Consider the following 12,456-nt stretch of genomic DNA (forward strand, 5'->3'; position numbering starts at 1 on the left):
AAGTAATATCTGTGCCATCTCCCATGAGGACATGGTCTAGCATCCCCAAGGCTGCCACCTTCCTCCAGAGATACACACACCTCTAATCTAGACAACATGTGGTGTTCTGTAAGAGTCCACAAAATAGCATTATTGTCCTTGAGTTTTAGGGTCATACTTCAGTTATATTGGTTACTATATAAATGTGGGCTCTCAGGAGGATGCTCCCCTGCTGCCATTTCACCACTCCTAGGGCAGAGGAGGTGAGCCAATCCCAGAGCCCAGGAGGAGGTGCCCCTACTGCCATTCCACTGCTCCTAGGGCAGAGGAGGTGAGCTTCGCAGGCGCCAGCAGCAGGACCCTCACCCCACCCTGTGGAAATGAGAAGATACATAAACAAGCCTCAAAAACAGACTTCCAGATCACCTACAGCAACCCCAAAGAGAAATGAGATGGAACAATGTGATACTCAAGCACCTGGACTCCCTGAACTAGCAACAAAAGAGGATTTGGAAAAAATGAAATCAGAAATAATTTCTCAGATAACAGCAAAGATTGTGCCCATAGAGCAAGACATGATTAATAAACCTAGAGAGGACACAGATTAAAAAAACAGAGGAGCTGAGGAACATGATGGAATCCCAACATAGGAAACAAATGGAATCCATAAAACAGATGCAAATAGATTTCCAGGAGATTAAAAACTCCATTGAAAGTCTACGCAGCAGAATGAGGCAATGTGAGGATAGAATTTCAGATATAGAAGATAAGATTGCAATTAGTGACCAGGAAAAGAAAAATTGCTTTAAAATTGTAAGGGACCATGAGAAAACAATCCAGCAGCTGCTAGATGATGCAAAGAAGAATAACATAAAACTGATTGGAGTCAATGAAGAAACAGGAGAGAGTGCAGATGACATAAAAAAACTGTTCACTAAAGTGATGGCAGAAAACTTCCCAAGCAGGGGAAAAGAAATGGACATACAGGTAAGTGAGGCATATAGGGCTCCAACTAGCCAATGATCAAAAAACATCTACACATAGACATATAATAGTTAGGATTCCTGAAACCCAACAGAAGAACAAAATTCTACAAGCAGTGAGAGAAAAGAAACAAATCACATACAAAGGAAAGCCCAGCAGAATCACAGCAGACTTTTCAACACAAACCCTCAAGGCAAGAAAAGGTTGGAGTGATGTATTTCAAGCCCTAAAGGAAAACAACCTCCAACCCAGATTGATGTACCCTGCAAAACTATCTTTCAAAATTGATGGAGAAGGGGCCAGGGATTTAGCTCAGTGGTTCCGTCGCTTGCCTTGCAAGTGCAAGGACTTGAGTTTGATCCCTGGTACCAAAGAAAAAAAATTGATGGAGAAATAAGATACTTTCATGACAAAGAGCACCTCAGGAACTTCATGAATACCACATCAACACTGCAAAAAATTTTAGACAATATCCTAGGAAAAGACAATGAGGATCACAACCCCAGGAAGCCCAGCAGAATGAATACACTGGGCGTGACAAATTAAATGCAAAGGGGGAGAATCCAACAAAAAGAAAAAGTCATGACAAGGCTTTTAAAACTTTTAACTTCATCTCCCTAATGAGTGTATAATTCAAACTTGTTATTGTACTGATTAGTATTTTTCTGATTCTAGTGTTGCACACCTTTCCTTGTGTTGTACTGGCTATTTATCATCTTGTGTCTACTTTTTAGTTGGGTTGTCTATTAATGAGCTGTAAGAGTTCTTTATATATTCTGGTCATAGGTTATATGCATTGTAAATGTGGTCTAAGGACTACTTTTCATTTTAATGATGTTATTTAAAGTTCTAAATTTTGATGGAATCTCATTTATCAATTTTTTCTTTTATACATCATGTTTTTTATCCTAGGAAGTTCTTGCCTACCCTAAATTCATAAACATTTTCCCTTATAAGTTTTTCTTAAAGTTTTATAGTTTTAGTCTTTCATATTTAGGTTCATAGATCCTTTCAAGTTATTTTTATATATGGAAACAAAGGGTTGAGGTTAATTTTTTATATACGGATACCAGGTATTCTAGTGCCATTTGCTGAAAACACTACCTTCTCCTCGGCTCTTTAATTGAGTTTATATTCTATAAAATGTTAATGTTAAATAACCTTTCAAAACTCAGTGGACCATATATGTGTGGTTTTATTTCTAGATTCTCTGTTTTATTCCAGTGATCTATATGTCTTTCCTTACACCAACACTGCCTTGATTACTGTAGCTTTAGAGGAAGTCTTAAAATTAGGTAATAAATGTCTTTCAACACTGTTTTTTTTTCCTGTTTACTTTTCTAGGTCCTTTGTACTCCTACATAACGTTTAAATTTCAATGTCCAATTCTTCATTTATAGCAAGTATACAGAGACCTGAATTTTTATGTATATCTTGTGTTTTCTAATCCTGCTAAATTCAAATACAAGTTCTAGGAGCTCCTAGAGATTTCTTAGTATTTTCTCTGTAGATGATCATTTCATCTACATATAAAGATTTTACTTCTACCTTGCCAATCCTATCCTAATTGTGTCATTTTATTGCCAGACTATTTTGGTGGGGACTAGGTTTCAAAGTTTAATGGACAGATGAAGAGTAGGCATATCTGTTCTTCTTCCCCACCTTAGGGAGAAAGCATTGTATCTTCTTCATTCATATAGGCGTTTTTGCTGCAAGTATGGAGTACATGTCTTTAATCTGTTGAGAAGGTTCTGTTCTACTTCTGGTCTCCTGATAGCTTTTACCATGAACAGCTGTAGAATTTAGTCTGATACTTTTTCTCCAACTAGTGACAGGCTCATATGGCTTTTTCCTTTCCTCTGTTAAAATGATGACTTTTGGGGGTGGATCTTCCAATGCTGAATGAACACTGCCATCCCTATAATAAAACCACTTTCTACACACTGCCAGATCTGACTTCTAATAGTTTGTTTTGTTAAACAAGATTTTATCTGTGTTCATACTTTTTTCTTCTATTATCTTTATCCAGTTTTAGGATCAGCACAATGTTGATTTCCTAAAATGAGGGGAGAAGTGCTCCTTTTTTTCTGCTTTAAATGTTTGATACAATTTATCAGTTAAAATGTATATGAGCCTGTTGTTGTCATATAGGTAGGTTTTCAAGCTAGGAATATACTTTCTTTAATAGGTGCTATTCAAATTTTATATTTCTTCCAGGGTTAGTTTCATTAATTGGTCTTCCAAGTTACTTCTTAGAAGCTGTCAAATTTATTTCAAAGAAGATTTTTGTAATATGCTTTCTATATCCTTTTAAATTCTGTAAAATCTGTGGTAATGTCTCCTAGATTTTGATATTGTAATTTTAAAAATGTATGATTGATATTGTGTAATAGGAAGTAAAGGTCTAAAGGAGCAGGGGCAGTGGGAGGGGTAGGGGAAAGGAAAGAAGGGAAAAGAAAAAATATAAGAAAAGGAAAAAACTGGAAACAAAGTTTTGCAAATAGGGAAGGGTAGAGGGGGTGAAGGGAGGGCAGGGGAAGGGGAAAAAAATAAGAACCAATATACTCATGTAATGGTACAAGATCCCAATGATGTATGAACTGTATCTTATACCTAAAATGTACTAATAAACTTAATGGGGAAAAAAATAAATGTGGGATCTTTTTAAATCTGTCATGAGCTCATAGACAATGATGAAGTAAATTCATAATAAAGCATTTGGGTGGGAGCAAATGGTATTTTAAAGCACATATTTATTTATTTCTCCTGTGTTTATGGCAGTCCTATAATGTATTAAGCTGAGCACAACTAACTGGTACCTGTAGCCCTTCCAACTATATTACTTATTTTGTGCACCTTTTAAAAAATTTGTCTATGCAAATAAACAAAATTTTCACTGATTACTGCAAGGAAAAGAACAGCATAATTAATAGAGTTGCAGGGCTCCCACCACCCAGCACTTTATTGCTTTGGCTCAGTAACTACAAATAATATTTCAGTTAAATCAAGCAAATCTCAGAAAATCACAAGTATGGCCAGGAAGCTTCAAAAGCAAAGTTGAAGTGACATTCACAATGTACTCTGGGATACTGTAACCATTTCATACCATTATAAGTTGCCATGGATTGATTCGACCAGCCAACAAAGTCTCAATAAAAATATAGTTTATACAAATGTGGTTCTACTCCTTGTTTGCCTTTCTTTAGACATTTTGTCCTTGGTTAGAAACAAGCCATGACAGTGGTCTCGCCCTAGATTTCTATCTATGGTGAGAAGTCAGCCATAACCATGGTCTAACCCTGAATGTGATCCTAATGTTTTATACCACCAGCAAATCATTAACACATGGAAGTAGCCCTCCCAGCTGCTCTGTTGATTTTTTTTTTAATCCTATAGGCTGTACTGCCTCCCCTGTGTACCTCATTTTAAACTTTTCCCACTGTTCACTCCTCTGAAAAGATTCTTTTCCTGTCCAAAGAAACAAAAAGAATCTACTGGGGAAAACATTCCTCCTTTCTTGTTCCACCCCACAGTTCCGTTGGCCCCAAAGGCTGCACAACACCCCCTCCCCAACCTCTAAGCTAAGTGCTTATTTTAAAGTTCACTGCTGTTTTTCCCCCCTCCCTGGTAAAAGGGGCCATGGATGCTTTCCAGGGTTTGGCTCCTCATTCTCTGCTGGGCTCCCCACAAAGCAGCTTCTCACCAAAGCCTGTCCTCAGGTTTCTCTTTTTAATAAAATTTGTGAGGGCCTTATGCCCCAAATCATTTTTACCCATCAGGGCCATTTGCCTTCCTTCTGAAACAACCAGTGCTAGATCCTCTCCCATCTCCAGGTTCTGATTTTTGCCCCATATGACTCTTCTCAGTAGGACATAATGTGTTATTTCTGGCTCAAGATAATATATTCCCATATCACTCTTGTAAGCCACAAAAAGAGTTCTGCAAAGCAAGCTTTTTGTTCTTCCACTTCCACTTGCTGCTAACAAAGCAGTTTACATAAAAGAAACAAATGAGGACCACAGGTTAATGAAATGTTTAATACTTAAAAAAAAGAGAAATTCTTGACACAATTTTTTACAAAACTGCCAACAGTATTCAGCAATGGTTCCCAAAAGCTGACCCAGTGACCAGTCTGGGATCGCTGCAGAAGAATCACCAGGGAGGTTGCTGAACATAAATACTGATAGGCCCCAGCCCTAGAGTTTCTGTTTCAGTAGGTCTGGGGTTTGGGAGCCACTGATAGAATGTGTAAATCAATCTCAACAGCTTGAGTAAAAGCCCTATAAGCTCATATATTACCATATGTGGATGCCAAATTTTCAACCCATGTGAGTCTTTAGAATTCACACAGTGATTAATATGTTTTGAGAGAAGTATTAGAAGCCTTTTCCATGCAAGTTAAGTCCTGATGGGAGGACAGATGAAAGCCAGGGTATGTACCGGCCTGTTCCCTCCCCAGCAGTCTGTTGACTTCGTATCTATAAGAAGAGGTAAAGTTGCTTCTTTTCTCACTTTCCCCAGCACCCACCAGAAAACGCAGTTTTTGGATAAGCCATGCTTTTACAACATCAGTCCTTATGGGATCACTAATTTATTTAGTTTGTTCCTGATTTATGGCCCATTTGAAAATGAAACAAAGTAGAAATGACAATGAATGACTTAGGGAAATTACTTAGGGTGAAAGTGATTGAACACCGCAGTAATTCTGCCTTCCTCAAGTACAATGAGGCATTTCCCTCCCTGGGAATAAATATGTGAAAAAGATGTAAACTCCAACTAGGACTTGCACAGACTTCCTGTGAGTTTCACAAACCTCCCAAATTTTGAATGCTGCTTTCTCCATACATGCACAAGCCTTCAAAAGGAGATGCAGTAAAATGTTTCCTACCTTGGACCCTTCTTCTTTGCAACTGTCAACCCCTTCCAAGGGAATAGTCTCCTGAGGTACCAGCTTTCAAATACCTAACATTATAAATGGGAAATATTTAATTAATAATTTTTATATAGATTAACTTGTTGCTGTGACAATGTTTTGGAGATATGAAGATATATAATTGCAATTAATCTTATCTGTTTCTTTCTGCTTCTTTAACTGTGGCTCCTAGAAAACTTAAAAGTATGCCTGTTATGTCCTATATTTCCCTTGGTCTGCATTGTTTAGGTGAAGTCCAGCATTTTGCTTTCCAGCTCAGAGCTTGTTACATGTGCTTCCTCAGCACTCTGGGCCCTGCTCTCCTGGCTCAGTCTACCTGGTCCTTGTCTGGACACACCTAATGAAAAAGTTTTTGCCTCACTCTAGTCTCTGAGACACTATCACAGGCTTAAAATGGTTTTGTCCACCATTTTGTCAAGCAATGTATCATTTTTTATTTCAACGGATTCTTGATTCTCACCTCTTTCATGGAATCTTCCATTTTTCCATGAAGACAACTCATCTTCCTACTAGTCACTTTCTAGACATTCTAGTTGGTCACAGAACTAGTTGAGTTATTATTTCTGATTGTTAACAAAACAATCATTTATTCAATAGCATCCACAGGGCACCTCCTGGAGGCCAGGCACTGTATCCATCAGGGATACCTAATAATGTCAGCACACAGCCCTAAAATGATGTGTGGGATGACATCAACCAAAACACATACACTAAACCAATGTTCTCCTGCACTCAGACCCATGAGGAATCTCTGCTTGCAAACTTTCTGAAGAAGAATTTAAATGCAGTGCTCATATAACACAAGTCTTCTGTCTTGGAAAAATTAAAGCTGCTTGACTGCTATTAAACTTTCACCCTTTTCACACTTAGTGTACTCCCTTTGTTTCCCTGACTACCTTAAAAACTTCATTTGTCTTTGTATTCTCATTTCCTTTGCTAACTCAGGATCAAGCACCATGCTTTCACAAGTGCATATTACTGTGTGTATGTTCATTTATCCCTCATAATAATGTGGATGCCATTATTGTTCCCACTGAGAGATGAGGGAACTAACGCTCAGGAAGCTAAGTAACTTAATGAGGCCACACAGGTAATGAGTAGAGGAGTCAAAATTTGAACCCAGGCAGACTCGTTATAGAGGCAGAGTCATTCACCACTACACAAATGAACCCCAAGGACCACTAAGCTGGAAGCTTCTGGGACCACACAGTGCCAGGTGAGAGAAACTATGCAAGATGAACCCTACACAAGAAAAAGAAATCTGGAGGGAGAGCAGGAAAAAGAAACACTATGAGCAAAATATTACTGATTATTTTATTTGAACCCCAAGAAAACCACAAGCCAGAATATACTCTTGGGTCTTCCCGATCATATAAGTAAATAGGGGCTTTCATCATTTGTAGACCTGGGTTCCTATTGGGGAGGGTCCACTTACAATTATACACAAAGTTCTGTTAGTGTAAAAATAGGAGTATAAAACAGTGTGTATGTATGTCTCCAGGGAGAATCTGAAAGGATCTTGACTCTACATAACCACCACATGTACAGCAACTTAGCCAAATATTAGGTGGGGACACTTAGAACAAGCCAGTTGTATGGCCAGCCTTTGCTCACATTAAGCCTATCCCTAGAGCTGTGCTTACATGGAGCAGAATAAGCTATTTTCTACCTATTCAAGTACCTCAGAGCCTGAAATCTCTCCATAAAAGATTTATCAATTATATTTTCAAATCATCTTTTGATATGTAATGTGAGTTTCTGATAAACATGCCTAGTGGAAATGCGTGTTTATCTCAGTTTTCTTTAAAGACCACCATAGTGACAGTTCTGGTTCTGCTTGTCTTCAGATCCACTTCTCCTTCTTCTCTGGTTCTGCTCTGCCTCATTGTATGAGGCTGAACTCTTCTAGACAGAGCCTTCATGTCATCCATGGGTTCAGCAAGTGGTAGGTGGGAGCCTGAAGCTGGAGAGGAGGAAGAAAGCCAGGATTTATGCCCACTGCTCTATGACTCAGACAGAGGATCTAGCAATAGCTGGGCCCCCTCTGCAGATCCACTGATACTAGACAGATCGAGCATTGTTCTAGCTTCCACCAGGGTTACTAGAGCCCTGACTCTGGCAATACCACCTTTGTCCAGCCAGCCTAGGGTGGTGGTGTTATTGCTAATCCCTGGGTTGCCTCACAGACATCTGTTGGCTCCTCAGCAGTTCTACAACTAATTATTTGCATTAAATCCCCATTGTTTCAAGTACTCAGAGTGAATGTAATCTCCTGGTTGAGCCCTGACTAATACATCTAAGAACAATAATTATAAATAAGGACATAGAGAGGATGGGTCACGAAGTAACCATGGATGTGTACTGTTAACACATCTTTGTAAGAATAGAATGAGTGGAGAATGGCTTTAGCAGGGCAGGGGAGGCTGTACCCTAAATAGTTGAAGAGGGGACATTAGTAAGACTCTCAGAAAGCCTGAGCCTTGGAGACACTCATAGATACTATGGAAGGTGGGAATATGAGACTTAAAAGAGGAGTATTGCTTAACAATCCATATATATTCTCCTCTTTGCCTGCCTTTCCTCTAAACATGTGAAGATTATTCTGTGGAGATTGAACCAAAGCAGCTACAGCCTGGTGCCTTAGGAGATACAGCAGCAAGAAGCAGAGTGACAGCAGGCTAGAAATATGGTAATGATGTGCATTTCTAAATTTTCTACCACACGTACTCTGGAGTGAAAGATTCATAACTGGAGAAACAGTATCCTCAACTATAGACACTGGAAGGGGAACAAGAAGTGCCTAGCAAAAAAGTCAGATCTCTGTGAAAAAGCCCATCTTCAACAAGCCCTACCAAGTCATTTGTTATTAGTTTGACAGTATGGAAAACAGTTGTGAAAAGAAACCTGTAGATGCATTTGGGGAGAAAGAGCAATTAGCAATAGTCTGATAGAGAATTAACAAATGCAAATATGAGGCAATAATTAACTCTGGAAAATAAATCATTGGTTCAGCAGTGAACAATGTTTGCATAGTCAAAATAGTGAAACAGTTGATTACTGATGAATAATGGGACAGATGAAGGCAGGGGAAGTGGGGACCGAGTACAATTATAAATGTCATGAATAACATTTAAAATTGACAAATTAAGAAAGTGTGTGACATTAGCTTCCTAATCTGTTCCAGTCCTCTCTCCTAGCTTCTGGTGGTTGCCAGCAATTCTTAGAGTATACTGGCTGACAGCTGCATAGTTCCAATCTCTGCCTTCAGAGTCATGTAGCTGTCTTCCCTTCATGTCTGCATTTCTGAGTCTTTTCTGTAAAAATACAGGGCCTTATTGGATTTAGAAGCCACCCTATTTTAGTATAATTCCATCTTCACTAATTAAATCTTCAGAACCCCCATTTCCAAATGAGGTCACTTTCTGAGGTTCCAGAAAGGACATGTATGCAACTCAATACTAGTATAAGCATTAAAAAATTTTAAATATGGAAGCAAATTCTAAAAGAAGCACTGAAAGTCAAGGCCTTACCTTTGGATTGGGAACTAGTGGGTTTAAGGGAATGGTGTTTATGCTTACAAGACTGAAGACAAGCACACCTGTAGCATACTGACACCCAGGTCCCCTCCTTTAGGCCAGCAGGAAGGATCATACTTCTGCTCCTTCTGGTTGACCAGGTGTGGTCAAATGGCTAGTTCTTAACAATAGGTTGGGGGAGGAGATGACACTTTTGGTCAGAGGTATAATTGCCAATATTAAACCACTGAGTTCTACACTTTCTGCCACAGGGCTGGTGAAGGCATGTATTGAAACAGAGCTTCTGTAAGCCTTGATGACTTCTGTGAACAGTCTCTCATTGCTATGGTCTGAATGTGTCCCCATAAACTCCAGATATTGAAATCTTCATTTCCAGCATGATGGCGTTAAGAGGCAGAGCCTTTGGAAGGTGATTAAGTCATGAAGATAGAGTCCTCCTGAATTTATAAGGAATTAAAGGCCTTATAAAAGAGACCCTCGAGTGCTGTCTTGCCCCTTCTACCATATAAATACACAGTGAGAAGGTGAATCAGGAAATGAGGAGTGATGCATCTGCCCTGATCTTGGACTTTCAGCCTCTATAGTTGTGAGAAATAAAATTCTCTGTTTATAAGCCACCCAGTTTATGGTATTTTGGAATGGCAATCTGAATGAGCTAAGATACTTATTCATATTGGCCATGAGATGGAGATGAGATTAAAAAAAAAAAACCCTTGTTCTATTCTATTGAGATCTGGGGTTTGTTGTTGAAGTTACAGCAGCAAAACCTAGCCTATCTTGATTTAATTTCATATAATATACTTTGATAAAAATAAAAACAAATAAGGTAAGTTATAAAAACACTTAGCATTAGTGACATTAGAAGGTCACTGTTTTAATTACATGGAATTTGAAGGGCACTGATTCTAAGCTGTTGCAGGAACTGTCTAAGTTGGGGCATGGGATACACAGGGCCAAGCCTCATAGTATTTTGAGGGCTATTTCCTTTTCTCTTTAGATAGTATTCTACTTGAAGTAAGGTACACTGAATTAATCTGAATTAATCTTGATATGGCTCATTTCCACAGTATTTCATGTGCAGGAATATGACAAAAAATGAGTTCTGAGAGTCTAGTCTTTTTTCTCTTTTTCAAGTTTTATTTGTGCCTAATCCTATTTTTTTTTTCTTTTTTGATGGGGCTGCAGGGGGGGGGATCGAACTCAGGACCTTGCGCTTGCCAGGCAGGCATGGCATCACTGAGCTACATCCCTCTCCTAATCCTATTCTTTTTGGAATGAAAACTCACAGATTCTAAAATTTATTGCCAAATTCTTTATCCAAGAATTTTATTTCATACTGTAAATGATCAATTGTGTTCCTTGAATTTATTCCTATTTTAAAATGTAGTCAGCTAAACTGGGCCTGGTGGTGGTCACATGCCCATAACTCCAGCACTCTTTGAGACTGAGGCAGCAGGTCACAAGTTTGACCCCAGCCCAGGCTACTTAGTGACTTATTGAAATCTTGCCTCAAAATTTAAAAAGTGGATGCCCTACCGAGGTCCCCAGTCATGAGGAATACGCCAAAACAGTCCACTGCACACAGGAAGGTCTGTGCACTCCCTACCGAGGTCCTGAGTTATGCAGAAGACACTGAATCACCCGCTGCAGACAAGCAGCCACCTGGTTCCACACTACAAAGGCACAGAGGACACCAGACCACCAGACCAAGGTACTGAGTCCCACTGTTCCCGGCCCAGAGGTAGGGGCCTCTGAGCAGTCGTCCCACTGCTCCTGGTCCAGAGGAAGGGGCTTCCAGGCCACCCTCCCTCCCGCTGCTCCCAGCCCACAGGAAAGGGCTTTTGGGTCACCATCCCTACCGCTGCTCCCGGCCCCTGGCCCACCTCACCCAGCTCAGAGGAGGTAATCCGTGCAGGTGCTAACAGACCCCAACCCAGTCGAAATGAGAAAACACATAAATGAGTCTCAAAACCAGACTTCCAGATCACCTACAGCAACCCCAAAGGGAAATGAGATGGAACTCTCTGATACTCAACCACCTGGACCCACTGAACTGGCAAAAAAAGGGGATCTGGAAAAAATGTGATCAGAAATAATTTCTCAGATAACAGGAGAAATTGTGCCCCTACTGAAAGACATGATTAATAAATCTAGAGAGGAGCTCAGGAACATGATGGAATCCCAACATAAGAAACAAATGGAATCCATAAAATAGGTGCAAATAGATTTCCAGGAGATGAAAAACTCCATTAAAAGGCTACACAGCAGAATGAGCCAATGTGAGGACAGAATTTCAGATATAGAAGATAAGATTGCAATTAGTGACCAGGAAAAGAAAAATTGCTTCAAAATTATAAGGGAACATGAGAAATAAATCCAGCAGCTGCTAGATGATGCAAAGAAGAATAACATAAGACTGACTGGGCTCAATGAAGAAACAGGAGAGAGTGCAGATGACATAAAAAAATCTCTTCACAGAAATAATGGCAGAAAACTTCCCAAGCAGGGGAAAAGAGCTTGACATACAGATAAGTGAGGCATATAGGACTCCAAATAGCCTTCATCAAAAAAAATCTACACATAGGCATATAATTGTTAAGATTCCAGAAACACAACAGAAGAACAAAGTTCTCCAAGCAGTCAGAGAAAAGAAACAAATCACATACAAAGGAAAGCCCATCAGAATCACAGCAGACTTCTCAACACAAACCATCAAGGCAAGAAGAGCTTGGAGTGACATATTCCAAGCCCTAAAAGAAAACAGCCTCCAACCCAGATTGATGTACCCCGCAAAACTATCTTTCAAAATGGATGGAGTAATAAGATACTTTCATGACGAAGAGCACCTTAGGAACTTTGTGAATACCAAACCAGCACTCCAAAGAATTTTACACAATATCCTAGGAACAGACATTGAGGATCACAACCCCAGGAAGCAAAGCAGAATGAACCCATCTGGCATGACAAGAAATTAAATGGAAAGGGGGAGAACCCAACAAAAAGAAAAAGTCATGGCAATGACAA

General features: G+C 39.5%; 1 protein-coding gene across 5 annotated transcripts in view; it reads right to left on the reverse strand.

The window, feature by feature from the left end:
- The window catches only part of LOC147822299 (uncharacterized), a 390,614-nt gene that overhangs the window by 46,789 nt on the left and 331,369 nt on the right, over window positions 1–12,456 (reverse strand). For 2 of the 5 annotated variants that reach the window (XR_015445828.1, XR_015445827.1), the window contains exons 7-8: window positions 7,668–7,859; window positions 5,852–5,925 (exon numbers count right to left, since the gene is read on the reverse strand). The exons of 2 other annotated variants lie outside the window; for them this stretch is intronic. Coding sequence is in view for 1 of the 3 variants with exons in the window: in XM_087197291.1 (XP_087053417.1) it covers window positions 5,852–5,925 (74 nt within the window). In the remaining 2 variants the exon portion in view is untranslated. The remainder of the gene's footprint in view (window positions 1–5,851; window positions 5,926–7,667; window positions 7,860–12,456) is intronic. One more of the 5 variants, XM_087197291.1, reaches the window with a different exon arrangement.

The sequence above is a fragment of the Heterocephalus glaber genome, unplaced genomic scaffold (genome assembly GCF_053883595.1).
Source record: "Heterocephalus glaber isolate CG9 unplaced genomic scaffold, H.glaber_assembly_v1.0 deba00001663, whole genome shotgun sequence".
In the NCBI taxonomy this organism is placed as follows: Eukaryota; Metazoa; Chordata; class Mammalia; order Rodentia; family Bathyergidae; genus Heterocephalus; species Heterocephalus glaber.